General features: G+C 45.9%; 2 protein-coding genes across 2 annotated transcripts in view; one reads left to right on the forward strand and one right to left on the reverse strand.

Annotated features, from left to right (window-relative positions):
• The window catches only part of snd1 (staphylococcal nuclease and tudor domain containing 1), a 164660-nt gene that overhangs the window by 60185 nt on the left and 81421 nt on the right, over positions 1–23054 (forward strand). The window lies entirely within an intron of this gene.
• Positions 12726–17072, reverse strand: lrrc4.1 (leucine rich repeat containing 4.1). Its single transcript, XM_062383313.1, has one exon. The coding sequence runs from the start codon at positions 16531–16533 to the stop codon at positions 13729–13731; it is 2805 nt and encodes a 934-aa protein (XP_062239297.1). The 5' UTR covers positions 16534–17072; the 3' UTR covers positions 12726–13728.

Genomic DNA, 23054 nt, shown 5'->3' on the forward strand with positions numbered 1-23054 from the left:
CAGTTAACTGTCTCACACACCCGTCTGTGTTCATATCGGAGGGATGGAACCCTGAGGAGTTGAAGGGAATCAATAGGAAATCGGATTGTAGAACTTTTTTGTTGTCGGAAGTTGCGTGTCTTTGTTTTACGATAGCTTTTTATTATTAATATTTAAAATCCCATATTGTATCCGTGTCTCAGTAGCAGCAAAATAACTGGCAAACCATGGCAGTGAGCAATTTAAAGAGATTAAATCTGTAATTTAAAGTTTGACCTTGACACCGACCTTGTGAGCATAATGCCATTAAATGGTCCTGTCCGTCCGTGTTACTTTGGACTAATCGGTGTGTCCCAGGTAGAGCTCATTTTTATTCTTTTTAGCAAAAAGAAAAGTACCATCCAGCCTGTTTGGGTGCATCAGTGTCACAGTCGGCTTGTTCCTGTTCCTTGAAGAATCTTGAATTACAGCCTGAAGGTGAACACAGCGACCCACATATAAACCCATTCACACCCTCGCCAGAGATGGAGAGATAGATGGGCGCTGAATCGCGATGGAGAGATTCAGAGGAGGGGAGAAACCCGCTCGCCGCTCTATCGCCCCCCCCCAAGTCGTTTACTTGGGCGACCTTCTGCCTCGACGTGTGCGTTTTTGTGTGTGCGTGAGGCAGAAATGCAACTTCACCGTCCAGCCTGATAAGCACACCATGCAAAGACACAGGCACTCACAGCGCTTGGGGACCAGCTGAATCCTCTTAGCCTTTGCCTGTACATGAAGGGCACTGCAGTACTCTTACACATCAACGAGGGCAATAGTAGAACGCTCTCATGCACTTGCGCTGCACTGTCTCCCATTATATTGCTCAGTGTGCTCCTCATTGTCAATTCTCTTTCTTTCTCCGTTTTCCTTTCCCCGCACATTTGTCTAAGTTTCAGCTGCTTGAGTTGAACTCTCAAACCTCCTGCTGCAGAGAGCGGGGGAAAATGGATGCGACACATCGGCGCCCGGCTCACAATTCAAACATATCACTTAAATAATTATGAAACCCAAGGCCACAGCACTTTGAAATTAGTTTTGTACGCGATGGAAGCAGCAGGTACAAAGGCTTCTGTTGCCGTTGTTTGCCTTTTCTCCAATTACACACCAGTCCCTCTCACTTAAAGAGAAAGTAGCCAAACCACATATTGAATTGTGGGTCTGTCTCAGAATACCGAAGGCACCGAGCCAGATAGCCAGTGGCTGTGTAAACAGATACACCACTACCTGTTGTTTTATGCAGCTGCTGTACGTCTTTCATTTCGCCCGCCTGTTTTTCCTCCTCCTCTACGAGTCAATTGTTCCAATAAAGAATGGTTTTATTTGCAGTTTCAATTCTTTTCATTTTTATTCCATCACTCAAAACTGTGCAGCCTGTGATGGGCGAGAGAGGACGAGCAGAGGAAGAGAATTGTTGAAAATAAGAGAATTAATAATAAAATCAGACTGAGGAGTTCGGACTACATTATTTAGAGGGGTCAGTCTACCGGCACATGTAGAAGCAAGGACGGCAGAAGTTTAGCCAAAGCCCCTCCTTAAAGTAGTGTATATTGATATGTTATTCGATATTTGAGAATGGGATATTTGAGACATGATTGACAGCTGGGACTGACCTATGATTGGTCAACCTCGATACTGCGGCCTCATCGCTCGAATGCTACCTCGCAGACTCCGGTTCCGGATGATGTCATTGGCACAAAATGGCGGCGGTCGCCTTTTGGGATGTTTTGGCTTCACTTCTGGAGAGTGGGCAGCAACTGGAGCCATGTTGTCCATCATTGGGAATCACCAGCTTAATATTTGTCTGATAGTCGTCACCATAAGTCCCCGGTTAGATGGGTGGCTTTAACTAGTGCCTGATTTAAACTCACTAAGTAATTCTAGGAGTTTAACTATGACATAATCCTTTGGAGATTTTCCAATGTTTCGGTGAAAGCCAAAATATCCGTGGGTCTAAAAAACAAGTCAGGAAATACTTCAGCTTCTACTCTTGTTTTTATTCCTCTTAATCGTCCTTCGGCCAGCTGCTTCTCCTTCATCTCTTGTTCTGCCCCACGAGGCAGCTTCGTTGTTTTTACTGCTTATTCCTTAATTTGCTATTATTGTTGTCTTCCCTCCCCATTCTTTTCACTTGACTGGCACTTTATGTTCTTCACTAAATTAATGTTGGCGGTCGCACAAGCAGGCACGCTTTCGTTGTGTTCCATTACCCTGACTTGCCCCCTCCCCCCCCCCCGAGGCTGAGTTACAAGGAAAACACTTGCATACAGTTGCACGCAAACTAAAACACACAAAGACCCAAACCTCCCTGCCACGCTGCCTTCTGAGCTGCTGGCTTTTAGGTGTTTGTGATCTACATATTAAAACTGTTTGACACCGTGACTAACTTAATCTTTTAATATTCATCATCAGCAAATAGGTTCTCTCTTTAAAGCCGTTGTCAGACCTGCACTGGACACGGGCTGTGTGTGGGGAACGCAAACGTCCGAGGCAGTTTCTCGGGACACTTCCTGTTAAAAGAAATTGATATTTGATGACAGAATAAAAATGTCTCCTCACTGAAATCTCCCTGTTGCAGTCTGACCCAGAAACACACTGTATAGTCTTTGTCCTTCACCATATGTCCTTTTGAATCTCTGATGAGGCCGCCCTCAGGAAATGGCTCGAGGCCTCTCTCTGCTCTGTATCGATGCCCGGATTGATCCCGCGCCGCTGATGACCGTCGCACAACAGCGAAAAACATATCGACAGTTTTGACGGACAAATACACGTTCATGTCTCTGTGTCTCCACCCCGCGTTCATCAAATACATCCGTAGGTCAGGTGGACTAGAAAGGTGTTTTGATGGCGTTCCCATTTTCTTGCAGTCAGCATCAACTGTCGCTCTACTCGAAGCTTCTCTCCAACTTGCGGAGAAATCGTTTTGTCAGTAATGTTGGACAGAGGCTTGAGTTGTGTGTGTGTGCGTGTGCTGATTGCAGATACCAGCCTCAGTTGAGCTAATGGTTCCCTTGACAACACGGCAATTGCCACACATCAACGTTGACTTGGCTGTAGGTCTAAAACGCATACTGCACACGCACACACACTGACACACAGACAGACACACACATACTGAAGCCAGCTGTCACGATTCAAAGAGCCAGTCAGTCTCTCCACCTTTCATCCCCGTCTCTACTCTGTTCCACGACGGCAGAATTTACATATGGTCGAGGCAGACCAACACCCCCCCCCCCCGTGCTTGTACTTTTCTGCAATCACAAGGCTGCCCCCCCCACCCCCCTGAAAGATCTGAATAAGTAAGTGGCAAATAAAGGGCAGGAAGACGGGCGATTTGAAGCGGTAATCCTTCGCCAGCTTACCACAGCATAACGTCCTCACGCCTGCACCCTTATCCCCGTCTCAGCATCTCCTTCCATCTACCTCCGCTCTCATTCCCTTCCTTTTATATCCCTTACCAACAAGAGAGAGGCTATCTCAGCGGCTGTGTCAGCGATCGGCATCTCTTTCCCTGCGTCCCTCCCGCCCTCTTCTATTGCTATGTTTTCCCAGAGGAGAGTCAGGGGAGGGCTGGGGGGGGTATAATGGGAAGAACAAGCCAGGCAAAATCTTTTCAGAAAACCAACAGGGATTGGGCTCTGAGCTTTGAATTCAGACGGATAAAGCTAATGGCAGAAGTGGGCGACAGGCAGGGGAGCTGTGTGCATGTGTGCACGAGCGTGGCTTCAATCGAGGCCAGCTATAGAAATATAGTTTCTTTAAACCCCTTTGCTGGCCGAGTCCCTCTGTGAATGTGAAAGGGGAAGTGGATGCAGGGGAAGTTTGAAGAAAGGCTGGCCGGGCAACCGCTGCAGTTTCTTAAAATGCTTCCATCGCCAGCTGGGTCTCTTGAAGTGAGTGTTTCTGAAAGAACGTTGAGATAGACTCCAGTCTCCAGTTCAATGTACATGCATTTAGCATCCTGGTTATTATCAGAGTTTTGGCCCATTTATGTTTTAAAGCATTTTAACGTAATTTCCAGATTTCCTAGAAGAGGATACTAACTTTCATTTCATAGGTAATGGGGGAAACGTGGTATCTTGATGAAGATGGACGCCTTGGAAGTTTAATCCTGCCTCCACTTCCTGTTTAGCTGCCAGTTCTTTGGGTTTCTTGCATCATTCTTTTCCCGACAGCTGGAACCTGATACTCGGTTTCTCCATCCACATTCTCAACCTCAATAAAAGAGTCACTGGAAGCTGTGAAGCTGCTATGGCCTCTGGTGTTTCTATAGAGCCAACGTTTAGCTCTGTAGTCTGACAAGCCCACAGACAGACTGACACCTGCTTCCACATACATTTCACTTTGCAGCTCCATATTGTTTGTCTGCCACCTCGTTGCAACTCGTTTGGCACTTTTTCCTGATAGTTACGCACACAGACACACACAGACACACACACACACACAGTTATTATCTCCTGGAACAATACTAATAGATGCATGTAGTGCTGTGAGCAAACAGTTTGTGCCTCTGCTGCCAACAGAGTGGGAGAGTGAATGCTTGCCAAGTCTCTTCTACCCTGAGCCTCCTCTCCTCTCCTCTCCTCTCCTCTCCTCTCCTCTCCTTGTGTTTTTCTTTCCCTCCTCAGGTCATTTCTCTCTCCTCCCTCGGTTATTTCGTCCCATAAGCTTAGTCACATCCTCCATCCCACCTCATAGTATTAAACTCCCATCTCAGTAGTAACTCTATAGGCCCTGTGCTTCTCGTATATCACCGTGATAGCACCTGCTCGCATTATATTTTTCTGCTGCGCTGTGCCACCGCTCCCCGATGTTTACCTTCGGAGTACGATCTTAACTTTGGTTTGAAGTCATTCTATAATGCATCAACAACCACTTTAATTGATGGGCAAACACAGGCCTGCGTGCGCCGATGTGTCCGCTTCTGTTTAATTAGCTCGTGAGTGAGGGACAAGCGATCGAGGTGACACGAGCACTGCGACTGGCGGTCTAATTAGTGGCTCCCCCATCGGGCAGGTACTCTGGTATCAGCCAGGCCGACGAGGTCACACTCGGCTTGGGGCCACGCGGCGCCTCCGATTCACCTGTCGTTGCCGAGTTCTTCTATCCGAAATGATTCACACAGCCCTGAACACGACAATTGCTCAAAGACTCTCTACCAAGGTCTGGTAACTCCTGGGCTGCAGACTCGAGGCCCGTAGGCCTTTATGTACGGGAGGAGGAACATCAGTTTGAAGCGATGTAACCGACACTACGTGCAAAACGTGAGCAGTGCATCCATGAGAGGGCAACGGAGAGGCGGGATCTTCTGACGGCATAACGCTAAGATAATTTAAGAAAGAGGCAAAAGTGCCAAGGCAACGTAACAACAACTTTTAGTCTCTCCAACATTGTTGAGATGTCTTCCTTGTGTCCAAAGGTTGTTTCTCTTAAACCCCAACACACGTGATTTCCTGTGCTACTACTCTCTTTCGCCAAACTCACGGTAAAAATTTCAGTAGACGAAATTAAAGCAGTATTCTGTATATGTATTTAATGTTGAGGAGAAATTAGTCTGTGCAGTCACGATATGTGCAGCGAAGTAACATCTGGCCTGACTCTAAAGGAGCAGTTGCTTGTATTTGTGTTTTTTTGGTAAATTGAATTGATCTCACTCTTCTTGCTTCAGGGATTTGCCAGATTCCAACTTTCATTTAATTAACTTTTTCTTGTTTTTTTTTATTTTTGCCTCCACCATCTTATTTTTCAGGTTGTCCCAGTGCAGCTCTTGCAGCTCTCGCAATCGTCAGGTTTTTAGTGTTGCCTCCTCTGACATTAATAAGCTTCTACTGGATTTAAAAAGTTCTTTGCTGTCTGTTTGCCAGGTTGGCGGCGTATGCTTTGATCAGTTTTTGTGCGGAGGTTGCACAGTTACCCTGGCACCGGGTTCACCTGCAGTCACTCCCACATAAGCTCCTCAACGTGCCATCGCACATCTGTACTTCAGGTGCTGGTACAGAGAGCTGCGTCTCATCTGAAGAAAAAAAGACGGAACCGTGGAAAATACACAACAACAGCCACCATATGTATGCAAATTACTTTCTCACATGTGCAATACAAAGTCAAACAAATGCGCCCACTAGACCACACAGAAAAAAACACAAATAGACCACATCACAGCTCGTTTATGCTGAAATCTAGCCGGCCTCATTTGAAGTCGGAATTAAAGGTAAAGAGGGGGGGATGAGCTAAATGTTTACAAACAGCTCAAAAAGCATTTTAAAGTTTAAAAAAGTCGCCTTGGATCTGCCAGCGAACCCACATCCTTTTCTATTAAGGGAGGACTGTATTTAAAGCCAGCACTTTGGGTGACATCGTTTATTTGGGCTCCATTAAAACGTGTGGCTGGGATCAGCGCCTGGACCCCGCTGCCTCGTAAAGAAAAACATGCTTTTGAGCTGATTTCTCTCTTATTTCTGTTTCGAGCTGCACGTCTGACATTCCACTCACTGCCAGTAAACAGAAAGTTTGACAAATGTCCACTAAAGAACTTTTAAAAAGCCCAAGTGGAGGCAAAGGGACTTCACTACCTACAGTGCACTGGCGCCGAACTGAGGTTTCCCTATTGACCCAAACACACACACACACACACACACACGTCAGTTTGCTGCAGCGGCTGAATAATTCTGCCGTCACATGAGAAACCGCTTCTCCAACCTCGGGATGCTCCACGTCGACTGCTTTCATCCTGACACGGCTTTCATGTGCCACTCTGTGCTCGGCAGTGCACGTTTCCCCTGCCAGTCTCTGACATTGGCACGCCTGCTTGTCATCTTCAAGTCCACATCAGTGTTAAAAAAAAAAAATCTATATCCTTCAGTTACAACAGAACAAATACCGAGCTCTTTGTCTGTCGGATAGCGGATTGCTGTTGCGGTCACCTTGTCAGTTCTTCCCTTCTCGTATGCTCTTTGTTCCACATCCCTTTTGTCTCTTTCCCTTTTTCACTCCGTTTGCCCACCTCTCTCCCGCCGTGTCTTTCCCATCTAGCACGGCTGTCCCCTGTCAAACTAAATCAGGACATCATAGGTAATGTGCCGCCCTCGCCGTGCACCTCGCTTGATTCTGTTACTCTCGTCTGTTTTCCTCCCTGACACCTTTTGTTAATGTCTTCGTGAGCAGGGCAGGAGGCCATTTTGAAACCCCACATGCATCCATTCACACCGAGACGTCTACATCTCACTCAGGCTCTCAGACGACTCTGAGCTACTCAATGGGTTTTAGTGCAGTCCACACCGGAGGCAGGGAATTGATCTAGATTTAGTTAAAACACGCTCTCTTTTTGAATTCTGTAAAAGCTGCAAAACTACCTTATTTCTCTCTACAAATTATGAGAAATGTTGTTACAGTTCAAATTGAAAAGATTGTATTGAAGGGGTTAGGATATGTTTTGCGTTGTGCGAGTGTGTTTGTGTGTGTCTGTGTTTGAGGGCTGAGACACTGCACAGTATCCTTGGTGATGCTGCTCTCACGGTCACCGTTTCTCTCCAGGCTGTAAATCTCCACAAAAGCAGTGAAATTAATGGTCAATGGCTTCATTTTTTTTTTTTTTAACACCCACTGTGTTTGTGCATTTGTGTCTTTATTTCTGTTGTAATACACACACAACACCTCAACAACACACTCCCCCCTTACATATGTCTCACGTGATTTACTACTGGAACGCCGCGGCCCGAACTCCTCGCCGGGATCATAGAAATGAGGCTGAGTTGTCGCCGGCTGCTAAGAAAACACAGGGATGTTTTTCACCGAGCAATCGGCAGTAAAAACCGCGACTTGCCGAGCGTAACACACTCGAGTGGTCATCCACCTGGTGAACAACCCATCTGCCATTTAGTCTTTTAACAGCAGAATCTGTGTGAATTTGGACGACGGCACGAATCCGGTATCTGTTGGCCTGCTCCAGCTCAGCGTTACAGCCTCCGATGGCAGCAGGCTCGTTTACAAACTGTGATGAGAATTTTGGTCTGCCCCCCCCCCGGTGTCCTCGGTACCGACCAATCCCATCACCAGCTGGACACTGATTATGGTAATTTGCTTCAGTTTCCACGTGGTCAAAGTCAGAAGCGTCACGTGGACTCGTCCTCACTCTTTCCTCGCGTCCCCAAACAACATCCTCACCTCGCATGTTTCTTGATATATCTAATTAGGATGTAAGATAATGTGATAAAGTGAAATATTTAAAGTGACCCCCCCCCGCGCTCCTAAGCCAACTTTCTCTATTGTTAAATCTGCCCCTTTGATTCCGCAGCCCCATCTAGTTCCCCCAGTTGATATTAGGACCAGTCAACTCTCTGGCCCTGACTCGTGTTGACTCACAAGGCAGCACGCTTGCAGGCCTGCTCAGAATAGCCTCCTGTCTGCTCCACTAGCACACTGGCTAGTGCACAACACAAACATACGAGCACATGCACTGTGTAGCACCCAACACTTCAACGCTAGGGGTGTGGATTTTTATCAACAATCAATAACGGCTTTGTAAACACAAAATGCATGAAAACACAAAACAGTCGGCATTGAATATTTCTGCCACACAATCCCCCTCAGAAAATTAGGAGTTTGAATCTTATGATGATGCTGCTATTAAAAACTAACTGCTGCTCGGCTCTACACTTGATCTTGAGCAAATAATCACATCTCCATTATTAAACATGATAATTATGCACAACTTGCAGGCTTCCTTAAAAGAGACATCACATGAAACTGAAGGGAAAAGAAGAGGCTTTAAACACACATCAAGCATCAAAGGATAATACAAACATGAGTCATTATGACAGCCTCTGATCAGTGATGCTGTATTACTCCTAACGTTATGAGAACTCAGCTCGATAAAACATCTGCATGAGACAAGGTCACAGGATTGGATACATAAAATATCTCCTTCACACTTAAATAACTTGTTTAAAATCGTGTTTGCCATTGAAATATTAATAAACACATCATTTACATTTGAACAGTTAACAATATGGTAGAAAAATGTTAAACAGAACATTGTTTTTGCTGAAATGATTGGATTGAATGTGGAGCTTTGATTGATACATGTCTGGCTCTGTTGTAATTCTAACACTTATCGTTCCCATTTTAACAGAAAACTGTTTTATTAAAGCTTCTTCTGCGAAGGTCTCAGTGCATAGTCATTTTATATTAAGAAGAAAAATCTAATTAAGAGGTTTCATCAAAATAAAAGCTTCAAAATGTGCCACAAACCTTTTTTTATTTGACAAATTACTCCCTTTTTTTAAAATGGGTTTGAAGATGAGGCACAGACTTTGTGTTTGCTGCGGCTCTAAAGGCTGTGGCCCGTTAAATTCAGTGTCCTCCTGGTCACAATGAAAACACACACGTGCGCTCGCACACGGCTGCACTGTGGCAGTTATCGTCCCCACAGTTCCATTTGTGCTGACCCCTTGATCCTCCCATCCTCTCAGCTTTCATATTCACCAGTCTCCCTCCCTCAAGTACCCCCAGCGGACCAGTCCATTACTGGTATCAGCACTTCTTATCAGCTACCACTCCGCTATATGGTAACATCACACCCTACCACCCACCCCCCGCCATAAAACCCAGCGTGGTGCAGTCCAGGCCTTTTACCAATCATGCAGGAGCCATGATGGCCAGGCTTTTTATCCCCCATTCCATCTGTAGCTGGCAGTCTTGCATCACATTTGCACTGCTTACTCTTCTCCCCAGCGCCTTTGCTCTCTCTCCCTCTCTCTCACACGCTGCTTTGCCTTCCCCTCTTACGGTCGCCCTAACTCTTCTTCTCTCATTTTCATTTTAATCAGTTTTCTGATAGTGTTTCCTTTCTTTTTTTTTTAATCTTCGTTTTTCTGCTTCTGCCGTCTCCCTCCCTATTTATCTTGTGTCCTCGTTCTTCCCTAATTCCCTCACCCTGCCTCACTTCATGTTCTCAAGTGCTATTTTCTCTCTAGTCTCCAAAACTGTTTTTCTGTTTTGACCAAGTTTTTCACTTATGCCCGCGCCCTAATAACTTCTTTCGAGCAATCTGTCATGCCTTCTCCCCCACTTAAATTTTTTGTCCTACATCTCAATTTCTTTTCCACTTAATCTTCGTCCTCCTTTAATTCCAATCTTCCATCCTCCCCCCTGCCCCCCCTTCCCCGCTTTCTCCCCGAGCTCTCTGAGCTGTGGGTAAATAGGTACATCTTTCCTTGCTTCCTCTTTCAAATGGCTTCATGATTGCTAATGAAGCTCTCAGACAGGAAAAAAAACAAACCAACATGATGCGGAGGAGGAAAGGATGGAGGGAAGGAGTGTTTCCCATGGAGACGGCCGCTCAGTGGCTGGCTAGCTGATAGGCTGATTGATGACCTTGTGCCCATGTTGACTGATTAGTATGAAAGAGCCTTTTATAACACACTGGAACTACATATGTGACCACAATGCACAACACACTCTGGCATTTAGCAGTGTGGTGTAGAATAAGCCCCAGCCCGCTACACAACACTGGGGTGCAGCACATTAAGCTTACGTGCCACAGAATACCATCACACAGCTTAATGCCTAATGCAGTGCTTACATCTGCTCATACAACTGCTCACAATCCATCTAACCCATTTACACTATGCATTAAAATTGACACACTGATGCCCACTTTGGTTGTTTTGCTCGTTTGAACATTCCTCTCTCATATTACACATTCGACACGACTGGGAAATCGTCCCAAGTTATCTAACAATAATGAGTAAATGACAGGAGTGGGATACAGATGCATGGATTCAGAGTGAGTCAGCACAACGACAAATGCTCAGTACAGTATGCAACGGCCATGTTAAATGTTAATTTGATATGAATCATCGGGCTCTCTCGCCCTCTCTCCGTCACTCCCTCTCTCTTTTCCCCTGAATCCTGTTATTCTTTCCGTCTTCCTCGCGTGACGTAGCCCAGCGCATGACATAAATCCCAGTTGACACCAGAAGACACATACGTGAAGACACACAGACTCACGTGCCCGATCTATCGAGCGCGCTCCTGCACCTGCAGAAAGCTGCTCGACATTCGAAATGCAGGCTGAGTCATCGACAGACTTTTGCGAGAAGGGGAGGATGGCGAGGATAGCTGAACTTGATTTGATCGTATCTGATATTTTGCGACCAGTTGTGACAGCCTTGGGTTCACTGCAGTAGTTTATTTTTACCCCCAATTTGATGACAGTTGGTAGGAGATAGTAGAAGCCTCGGTTCGGGGTGATGACAACGCAGTGATGCAGTCGTGACCGCTCAGTATCTAACCACGCCTTTCAGAATAATAGTGCCACTCATTGCATTGTTGTGTTTGGTTATATTAAACAAGTCAGTCTCTCTGGTCCCTTCCTGTCTTTCCATGCCAGATATCCATGGACATGTTTGTCAGGAAGGAACATTTAATGGTTAAGTAATTTCTCTCTTTGATATATATTTCAATGTCTCTGCACATTTCTGCCATCCCTGTCTTAACTGCAGAAGAAGTTTCTCCCCCATTGGGATCATCATATCCACCCCAGCCTGCTAACGTAGTGAAATACATTTGAATTATACATTTACAACAAATGCTCTCTTACTCTACAACATTTCCAAGCACAAGATGGCACATAAAAAGGTATAAATGTAAAAAAAAGAAAAAGAAGCTCCCTCTCACGTCTCTTCAGTTGTTTTTTTTTATTTACCTCCTTCCTTCTCTGTCTCTCTCACTCTCCCCTCTTTTTGTCACTTTGTAAGCTGGACTGTCGCCCTCACAAACAAACATATCACTCTGCTCCTCTGACAGACTCCACTGCAGGTTAAGTACATCACAAGCTTTCAGCGAACTGCTACACCCCCCTTTTTGTGATGCACCGTGTCAACTTCGCTTTCTCCCTGTTCCATTCCTCTGCCTAACATTTTTGAAATGTTCCAGTGTTGAAGAGACAAATTGTCGTATTGCTCTCGTGGCCCTCACAGGTACTCCCCACAACCAGCTGTCGAATACACTAATAGGCCAAAGCTTTGCCAGCTCACACAGCCCGTGGGTCAGATGCATTTCCCGAAGATGATTTATTGAATTCTCTCAAATGTCGGTTTCAGAATTGTGCAGCTTCATAGAGATTAATGACAAAGAAGTGTTTGAATCTGTGTTTGGAACATTCACTCTGTCATCCCTCACCCACATGCTGCCCACTCCAAACATGTTATGACGCCTCTTCACTGAGATATGCTCCCGGGCTAGTTCACGTCACCTTTCTTTCTCTTTTACCATTTAATAATACTCCACTGTGCTTGAGTTTCCGTAACAAGAGTTGCAGTAGAAAGGCAACACCATTTCTTTGACTTCAATTCAATATACACTGTCTCAGCGCAAACTAGGGCCCCTGTCCAATATATGCCACAACCACTTTGTATGTTGCATGTTATCTTTCTTTGTTAGCCAGAGAACTGTGAGCTAGATTATGATTGAGTGGGGTGATATTGTCGAAGATGAAAAATGCACAGTTAACAGCGAGACCCGAATGCATTTGTCACCATAAAAAGCCCCCATGCTGATTGATGAAGGCCCAACAGCTGGCAATGCAATGAAAAGTGAAATGAGGATCTATATTTTCTGGCAAAGTGCAAGACAGTGTTGACACCCAAACAGTATTTCACCGTAATTTATCTCCTTTTCACTCATTAGACCCATGACTAATAAAACCACTTTTTGATGCAGAAAATAATCTAGGTAACACAATCAGTTTGCATTATGTAATGAGCATTTCAATTGGCAATAGATAGCACTGCTATTCTTGCTTTTCCACACATCATTTAATCTTTTATGATCTTAAGGCATTTAGAACTTGCTTTTCATTATCATCACTTTGAAACACCATCCAGTAAATGTGTAAAATAAAGACCATACAAACACTTGCGCCGAATATAATTAATATGATAGGTGTTATTGAGAAATGTACAAAAATAAAGCACAATCCACTTTTGCACCATGATTCATTCTGTCTGAGTCATTCAGCACACGTAGGGTTAAAGTATAGCTGCAGCGTCTTACTGCAGTGTCTAAAGCATTTGGCTGATCGTTACAGTATACGCCAGGAGAAGAGAAGGGGGGGAAAAAACATCTCTCTCTAAAACTTCCTTTTTTTTTCTTCCAAAAATCCATTTTATTGCATTTATAACATTTGGCACAGTACAAATTCTTGGTGCTTTTACAAGATAAACCTGTAAAGATCGACACTGACCTTTTTTCGGTTTTTGTTAAAGAAAGTCTTCTCTGTATAAATATTTTTCTCATCACTGCATTCTCTGTAGCATGGTGTAAAAATCACACAGAATGCCCCTTTTTAAAACAACACTACCCTCATTTGTCAAAGTCAAGACAGCATCTTAAACAACTCATTGTTTTAAATAGAAGTTACAAGTTAGAAAATAGTTTCAATTTCTTTTTAATATATGTTTCTCTATCACCAGCCCATGGTAGTTTCAATTTGTCCATATATATATATTTATTTATAAGCATGTACAACAAGAAATCATCAGTCTTTTTAAGTTTTCACTCTGTACAAAAAAGTAGTTCCTGTCCTTTTTTCGTTGTGCATTCTATTGCATGATTTTATGGGTAAAGGACAATGGGGGGTGGGGGGGGGGTGGGGCTGGGGTGGGTGGGAGCTAGGGACCTAGGGAAGGGAGTTGGAGCCTTTTAAGGGTTCTTTTAAATCTGAGTCTCCTGGACCTTCTCCTTGGTGTGAGTTTTTATGGCAAAGGGCTCAGCCATTGCTGTGATGGTGCTGGGCAAGGTTCGAGGCAAAGAGTTCCCAACATTGTTATCTGTCCATTTTGCCCCGTGGCCGGTTGGTTTATAGGTGTTATATTTAGGCTTTAGAGTGCTGTAGTCCGTCTTATGGGGGCTGTAGTCCACTTTGCGCGGACTGTAGTCAAGTTTAGGTCTCTGAGTGTGTGGACTAAAGTCACACTTGAAGGCGCTGTAATCCGCTTTGTGGGGGCTGAAATCAGTCTTAAAGGCGCTGTAATCGGCTGCAGTCGTATGGGGGGTGTAAGGATCCTTGGGTTTGTAGGTGAGGTCAGTTTTAGATCTCTGGCCATTGTAATCTGTTTTGGGTTTAGGTTGAGTGCTATAGTCGGGCCTATATGGGCTGTAATCAGGCTTAGGTCTTGGGTGTGTGCCAAAGTCGGGCTTGAATGGACTGTATTCAGCCTTAGGTTTATGCTGCATGTTGTTCTCGGATTTTAATGGGCTGTAGTCGTGTTTAGGTTTTGGTTGGGTGCTGTAATCTCGTTTGAATGGGCTGAATTCAGTTTTCTGTCTGGGATGGGTGCCAAAGTCTGGTTTGAAGGGGCTGTATTCTCCTTTAGGTTTGTGAGTGTTGTAGTCCTGTCTAAATTGGCTGTAGTCAGGCTTTGGTCTATGAAGGCTGAAATCTGGTGTAGATTTGTGAGTACTGTAGTCATGGATGGATTTGTGGCTACTGAAGTCCATATTTGGCTTATATGTGGTATACTCCGCCTTCGGCTTGTGAAGGGTGAAATCAGGTTGGGGTTTGTACTCTGCCTTGGGTTTGTGAAAGCTGTAGTCGGTCTTGTGGCTGATAAAGTCCAATTTGTGTATGCTGTTATGGTCCCGAATCTCAGGCAATGTGAGAGTCTCTTGAGCTGCAGATGCTGGTGGTGGAAGGTCCTCTTCATCCACCTGGATTATCTCCACAGTGCGTGCAGCGGCCACTGTGCTCCTTTGCTGGTGGCGCTTTCTCAGTTTGTAGAAGGCAATGAGCATGACAGCAGCCAACAGTGTCACTGCTACAAAGCAACCAATTATGATCTTGGTGGTCTTCATCACCTCATCCAGGCTAGGCCCAGGCCTTCCTGGCTTGCCAGTGGAACCTTGGATTCCTGGCACTACAGATGGCTTTGCTGCACTTGGTGGGCTGTTGGTGCTTTGCAGTAGTACAGTTGGTGTGGATATAAAGACTGGTTGAAACACAGAAGGAGAAGCAGTAGTAGTTGTTGTTCCAAGGCCTATCCCTCCTCCAGCTACCCCAGCTCCTGCAGCTGTGGCCGTGGTGGTGGTTTTAGGTTTGGGCATCTCTGTGGTTGGTCCCAAGACCTCCACAGTCACTGTGGTAAAGTAGCTTAAGTTGGATGTATTCAGCTCAGCTGCACTCACATTGAGGTAGGCTGAGGCATTGGAGTTCCCAGCTGCGTTGGACACCATGCAGGTGTAAGTGCCAGTGTCTGCTGCAAGAACATTTGAGAAATTTAGAGTGCCATCATTGAGGACTGATATTCTCAGATGACTAGAGGCATGTGTCAGGATCGTCCCATTGGGCATTAGCCAGCGCACTGAAGACATTGGGGCCGTGCGGCAGCGAACCTCAGCCACTCGCCCTGCTGAGATGTTTAAGTCCCTTGGCGCATCAGCAATGAATGGTGCAGAACACTGGACTGCAGCACCGTCTCCTCGGTCCACCTCAACCAGCTGTCGACCTCTCATGCTGGGAGGGGAGTGACAACGTCCACAGCAAGTAGAGTTAGTAGGGATGGACTCCCTTAGCCAGCGTGCTAACCATACAGCCTCACAGCTACAGGTCCAAGGGTTATGGTGGAGATGGAGCTCCACCAAGTACCTGAGCGGGGAGAACAGATCATGTGGCACTGCACTCAGATTATTATGGGCGAGATTAAGCTCGACCAATGAAGATAAGTCGTCAAAAGCATTCCGCTCTATCACTGTGATTTGTGAGTTCATCACCCATAGCTTTTTCAGCGAACGCAGGCCTTTGAAGGAGCCTGGCTTTATCTCTGGGAAATGGTTTTCAGACATCTCCAGTTCCTCCAGGCCCTTTAGGGGACTCAGGTTTGGCATTTCACCTCTTATGTTGCACATGGCCAGATTGAGGTACTTGAGATTTTGCAGGCCCTCAAAAGCTCCTTCTGAGATGTACTCCAGTTTCCTTAATTCTCCCAAGTCCAGTCGCATCAGGGAGGGCACCCGATTGAAGGCATAGGAGGGAATACTCTCAATGGGGTTGTTCCTCAGCCAAAGTTCCCTCAGTTTAGACAGGTACTCAAAGGCCCCACTTGGCACCACTGTCAACCGGTTGTCAAACAGCTCCAGTGTGTTGAGGCTGGTGAGTCCATTAAATGCGCCCACCTCAATCTGGCGTATGGCATTTCGCCCAAGCTGGAGCACCTCAAGGTGGTGCAGGTGGCGGAAGGAGTCAGCCTGCACCGCCTCAATGGCGTTTTCCATTAGATTGAGGTGGCGCGTGTTGGCAGGAATGCCGGGGGGCACACGGGAGAGGCCACGTCGGGTGCACACCACCTTCCCCTGCTGATTACTACAGGAACACTGCGGTGGACAGCCCTGGGGTCCTTGAGACACCGCAGCCCCCGCCAAGGCCAGGGAGGCGCTGCTCCACGCTCGCGCCATCAGAAAGACTACACAGAGCAGGGCGGCTTTCCTGGCACGATGCACAGCTACCCGCCCCAGGAGACTCATGATGTGGCACGTTCATAATTCAGCATCATCTGGGGGGGAGGATGGGGGTGTTTGGGGCTAGTGTTTGGGGGCCTTGGGTACAGGGAGAGTAGCTGGTTGGCTGGTTTTAGTGTTAAGGTTACAAGATTAAAAAGGTTAAAGGAAGTGAAGAGGGGAGGGGATAATGTGGTGTGGGGGTTTTGCTAAGGGGTAATAGGACTTAACCTATCCTCGATTAAGCAATGCTTTTATTTCCAAGAACTGCTCATAGGCAGAAGGAGAGCAGAGGGTAGGAAGGACTGGCTTCTCTTAAACATGTGTATGATTAGGACATAGTTGAAAATTAAACAACCGAAAACCGTATTACAAAACAGAAGGGGTAGGGTGTTACAAATTGATGCAAAGAGGGGTTGAAACACTAGACACCTACCTCAAGTTATTATTACAGGTCCTTGAACTGAGATATATATCTTCCCTCCTTTTTGCAATCAGAAAGCTGTGGTATTCAGATCAGATGAATGTATATCCAAGAGCAGCAAAGAAAGCCTTTTTATATTTGCTCTGTCAAAACAAGTATCAATGCCAAAGAGCTTAACCAAGATGAGCCCTTTTGTAAATCCACACATCCAAAGAGAAAGGTTCAAAGGCCCTTAGTGAGTTTTTCTCTCGCCGTTATCTTGCTGACTTCCAAAAAAAAAAAAAAGAAGAAAAAAGATTGTAGATAGGAATCCAGTCAGGCTCCCAAAGCAGCAGTGCTTCCTCGCTCGCCTCTTGCAGTCGGCTCCTCTTCTCTCGCTTGTCCTTGGAATCCGACAGTTGATCCTCCTGGTAGACACCTTAACCAGGTCTCCATAGCACAGGCGACCACACAAACACACATGCACAATGTTTTTTTTGTGCACCAAATGCCAAAGCAGAAATGACAAAAGAGAGAGGTAGGTGGGGGTGGGATCGAACAAGGTGGATCGAAATTCCACAGTCCTTTCCAATGTTCTTTTGCTTTTTGTTTGCGATGGTTAGGAGGGAAGGCTGACAAAAAAAAAGACCCCCTCCTCTGTGTATTCCTCTGTTCACTTTTTACTGGTCAATCAGTTGGTCGGTTTGTCAATCTGAAAGCCCTTCTCCCTCTCGCACTCTTTTCCGTTTTCTCCTCGTCTCAATGTGGCGTCGTGTCCATTTAATTGTCTTTTTTTTCTTCTTTTCTCTCCTCCGGGAGTTCTCAGCAGGGGTTGAAAAGACTAGGCGACACACACTGCTTTCATTAGCTTCCTTCTTCTCTTAACTAGCCACATGCTCCTGCCTCGGTGGCCGCGGTGGCAACAGCAGCAATTGCGAACGCACACACACCATCCTCGCGAAGCGCACAGCAGCAGTAGCAAGCACACACAGCAGCAGCTGCAGCCTGCCTCCCGTGCACTTCCCAATAATCCGTCAATTTCTTCAGAGGGGGAGTGGGATGGGGGATGGAAGGGGGTGCAGGGAGGAGTGGGGGTGTTGTAGCTGGGCTGATCGAGGTGGGTTGGAGGGAGGAGGGGTGGTGCGCAGTTTCTCCTTCCCCTCTCCGGCGTGTATCTTTTTTCTTCTTGTTTTCCAGTTCTTTTTTTCCCTCCTCTCCTCGTGGTGATCAGCACCCTCTCGCTAATGCAGCATCCGACTGGGGAGAGGAGCAAGACAGGGAAGGCAAGCGCTGGGTGAATGCACGGCTTACAGGCGTGACGTTAACAGTAGCGTCGATGTGGAAAGGATCAGTTGTAGCAGCAAAAGAGTGTGCGCGCTGGCTTGGATCTCTCTCTCTCTCTCTCCCTCTCCCTCCTCCTCTCTCTCTTTCTTTCTCTCTCTCTCTCTGTTGGTATGTCTCTGTCTATCTTTTACATTCTCTCTCTCTCTCTCTCTCTCTCTCTCTCTCTCTCTCTCTCTCTCTCTCTCTCTCTCTCTCTCCCTCTCCCTCTCTCTCTCCACCTCCCTCCTTCTCTCTGCAGTGTCCTGAGGTAGTTGGGTAAGCTCAAAGCACTCAGACCTTTTTAGAGATCTACCTCTTCAAAAGCCAGTTTGCTCCTGCTGTCCTTCGCTCTCTTTTTTAATACTGGCAGTCTCTTGTTCTGTGGCTCTCTGTGACTCTCTGTGGCTTAGGGAAATATAGACAGATTGTCCGAGCAAAAGGCAGGGATGGACAGTGGCATCCCCACAGCAACCACATTTTAACCCTGTCCTCCCCAGCAATAATCCAGGCATTCCTAACGAGTCTGGCAAAGCATTCCAGCATTGCTTTGGTGGCAAAGGCAGGCAGATGGGGCACAGTTTCTCTCACTCCCTCACTTCCTGTCGCTCTCGTTCCCATCCCTGCTCTCCCCTTTCCCTCTCACGCCTTTAGTTCTGTCCTTTAGTGCAAGATAGAGAAACATGAATGGACTGCTGACGCATCCTGCTCGGAGCAGTGCTTTGGTTTGATGCAGTGTGTTTTTGTGCATTTACTCTCCCCCCACCCCACTCCTCGCCGTCTTCCCCTCTCGGCTCACTCTTTGTCCGTCAGTGTGTCACTCTACTTAATCTCTAGCTTCCTATGTGTATATACTGCAACCTTGCGTTTAATTTATTTTTCTGCTTTATTGTGCAGGTCCCTTTCTCAGTTTTATTTTTGGGTTGTTAGGACACGAGGTGTGATTTATTACATATCAGCTTTGCTCTTCAATAAAACAAAAGTTTACATTGTAAGAATGTTGGTTAATTTATTAATTCCCAGTATGTATTTGTAAATATAGTGAGAGAAATATATAGAAAAAAAATACATATATATAAACTGTGAAAGGGGGGTTTATGAAGCGAGTTGTTTAGGTGCTAAGATATGCAAGAAGGTACAGTATATAGCATAAAAAAAAGCATTATCTGCTGTGTCTACACCTTTTGCATTTTCCCCCTCTCTGTCCCCACTTTATCATGTAAACCTGCACAGGTAGCAGGAGCACTCTAACCAGGCAGGCCTTAACCCACAATTTAAGCACAAAGTGTCGCTCCGGGAAGCACCCAGCCATAAAGGTCATGTTAAGGAAGGCGAGCAGGAGAAAACGAGACATGCTTTACCTTCCTGCCAAGGGAGAGGATGCAAAACTAACGTACCTTACTGTCCCAGCGTCCCTCTCTCTCACCAATGATTTGTACAAGCCTCATGTCCATTAAACTAGGAAGCGGTGTGGGTAATTGATGGGAGGTAAAGGTACCAGTGACAGTCCTGATAGGTGTGTGTATGGTTGTGTGTGTGTGTTTGTGTCTGAGCTGGATAGTAAGCGTGTGAAAGAGAGAGAGAGGGAGGAGGAGAGAAAACATGCGAGCTAGAAAAGGTCACACTGCCTGTAGCACAGTATGTTATTCCCACCGGCACAGAAGTATAGAGCCAACTCCTATATTACACACAACCACACACACTGACTTTCTCCTTGACTTCCTTACAGTTGAATACGAATGGGCTTCAATGAAGCACATGTAACAGTGAGGTGGCAGCCACAGTAGTATAGGGGTATTTTCCTGCTAGGAAAGGGAGGCTGTTTCCTTTTCTCTCCACAGGGGATTACCTAGCACCGCGACCATTCGGGGGGTGATATCAAAGGTGTGCTGCGCTACTGCGTCCCCATCATTGCATTCTCTGAGCAATTGATAACGCAGGCGTACAGTATATATAAGCAGATGAACAGTGGCAGGTTATGATACAAATGCAGGATGTTTTGGCAAATGTGCTGCAAAGAACACAGTACACAAATTTCATTGATCAATTTTCAGTTCAGCCAACTGCAAATAAAGGCTTCTGGTTCTCTGTGTGCGTATTGATTAGAAAAATCAAATGTAGTACAGTGTGCCTACTGGCACTGTTAACTTTGTTTGTGTGTCAGATGGTGCCTGGACACTGTTCCGTAGTTGTGGTGCGCCACTGTTTGATGATAACTGACCCAGAATGAATGCAGGTTGTGCTTTACTTACCCAGCACAGTACATCCCTAACTTCTAATCAACCACAATCATCCATTGACCCGTAATATGACCGACGCTGAAAGGGCACCTCTCTCCTCTTTGTCCTCTACCTGTCTATTTCTCTCTATCCTGTCTTTTCTATTCTCACCCTATTTTTTTCTGTCATTGGACACTACATTCACACTACTGCTCGAGTCTGGGTCATGGCCTGCCAAACTCTGTAATGCTCCACTGACCAAAAGTCGTCAACCCTTGCGTTATATAGTTTGATCCTGGCCCGGAATGACCAACATGCCTGGATGGTCAGCCAAACACTGTGATCACAGCAAGGTTTTCTCAAGGTCCAGTCTGCGTGTGTGTGCACCTCATGACATCCCTGACAGATGCAACGAGTTGAAGCAGAAAAGCCCTTTCCAAGTTAATGATCCTTTTGTCCCGGGTCGAGTCAGATTTGGTGATTCAGTCCAACTCTGCAAACCTGGCTAAGATGTTTAATCCTGGAACATCCATCAATGTTTTTGTTATACTAGTTATAGCTACTGAGGCACAGTAGCCAGTACACTGGCCAAACATGGGTCCCATATGTTCACAGTACTGCATACAGTGTTTTGACATGAAAAGTGTTGTCAGGCCTCACCTCCAGGACTTGCTGACCGATGACTGCTTGATGAGCTGTCAGATATGTGGGACCTTCACGCTGTCATGCCAGCCACTTGCCCCTACCTCCTGATCTCTGCCCTCCCTGGTTCACCCAAGGCTCTATGAAGCCACCAATGGGCCAGGAGGGTACTGGGTGTTGTCTGGGGGTACCGCACGACCTACTTTGGTGTGGCTTGTCTGCGAATCAGCCAGCATGTTCAAGGGGTTATATGCAAACAGTACAGAGCCCATCCCCTGGGGTGAGTGCTTGCAAATCTGGGCTGCGGCCAGTCACATGTAGGTCAGCAGCCTGTGTCGGTTTGCATGCGTGTATGTGTCAGTAGTTCCATTTGGATGAATGGCCTGCAGTATGGTATAGTAGCAATTACAATCGGATTAGAAGAACGCACACTCAAATGATAGATCTAATGATAATGTCATTGCCTCTGCCATTGCCAGGATCAAGGATTTACAGTACAGGCCCTTAGGCAATCCACATGCAGCTTTCTGTGTGTGTACAAGGGAGACGGAGCGATATTTTCTCAAGGAGACAAGAGGCACACTATTTTTGGGCTTGTCTTGTGCTTTGAGAGTTGTTACAAATTGTGTGCATCTAAGTGTGTGTGCATGCAGGTATGTCCTCTGGCGAATTGGATACCAGTTCCCACCCTTGCACGATGTTATCACAAACCAATTTTTCCAGGTTCACCATGCTGAAATGTACACACACACACACACACACACACACACACACACACACACACACACACACACACACACACACACACACACACACACACACACACACACACACACACACACACACACACACACACACGCACGTGCACATAGGCAGCCCAAAGTCTATGATGCTGACCTTGAGTTAAAGAAACTGCTACTAGACACTTCCTCTCTCATTTTTATTTCAATCTCTAGGAATTAATTCAGCAAGAGATTACGTGTAGCCCACACACACTTACACATGGACAAATGCAAACGCACGGTCATACACACACACACGCGCGTTGCTATCAATGTCCCGGAAAAGGCTTAAACTGCTTGGTGGGGATTTCTTTTCTGTTTATCATTTCTCATCACACATCATGCTCACGCGCTCAGCCACACACACACACACACACACACACACACTAAAACACACACACACACCAACTAATCTTATGTCAGTGTATCAAGAGATTATAAAAGGCGATAGGGTATATTAGTGGCTTTCGTCTGGCCAGGTTAGATGAGTTGTTGTATTTTCATTTACTGGCTCCGTCTCGCTTTGACTGACCTTGCACGGCCTCCACTCAGAACACTATACTAATATTGATAACGTTATCTTACACTGAACATCCTATGACATTTTTTGTTAATGCTTTGGGATGGCACTTAAGTATAAAGCAATTCGGGGAGACAGTCGAGGTTAGTCAAACAATCTACTCTGGTAATGAATCATTAATCCTACTAAGTTCTTGAACTACTTTTCCATATGTTTGTCATGTTTCATTGTTTTTTTCCCTCATTTTCCGGTTCCCTGTCTTCTCTCCCCGTGCCCTACTCTCAACTTGTTTCTTGCCCCCTTTTCTTCCTTCTTCTCTTCCTCTTGTTATTCTCCTTGTTCTTTTCACTCTGCATTTGTTCTTACGGTTTGTATTTCCTCCCCCTGCCTTTTTTCTTTTCCTTTTGCTGTTCTGCTTTCTTCCCTTTCTTTTGCCTCCTCATCCTCTGTCTTCTTGCCATCACTCTCCTTCTCAAAATTGACACTTTACTCAGCATATGTTTTTGGTGTCTGTCTGAAAGGGACTCAAATGACTGAAAGATCAGGCCCTGGCAACTGAAGGCTCTCTGTAGAAGATGACCATTTTCAGTCCTCTGTTTTTCTGTCATCCTCTGTTGAAGCTTTGCTAGCAGTCATTGTCTCCAGACTAATGGGCTTCATTA

This window comes from Platichthys flesus, chromosome 23 (assembly GCF_949316205.1).
Source record: "Platichthys flesus chromosome 23, fPlaFle2.1, whole genome shotgun sequence".
Taxonomy (NCBI): domain Eukaryota; kingdom Metazoa; phylum Chordata; class Actinopteri; order Pleuronectiformes; family Pleuronectidae; genus Platichthys; species Platichthys flesus.

What these genes read in the sequence shown, in the direction of transcription:
- lrrc4.1 (XM_062383313.1), bottom strand. Translation starts at nt 16,533, where the DNA reads ATGAGTCTCCTGGGGCGGGTAGCTGTGCATCGTGCCAGGAAAGCCGCC.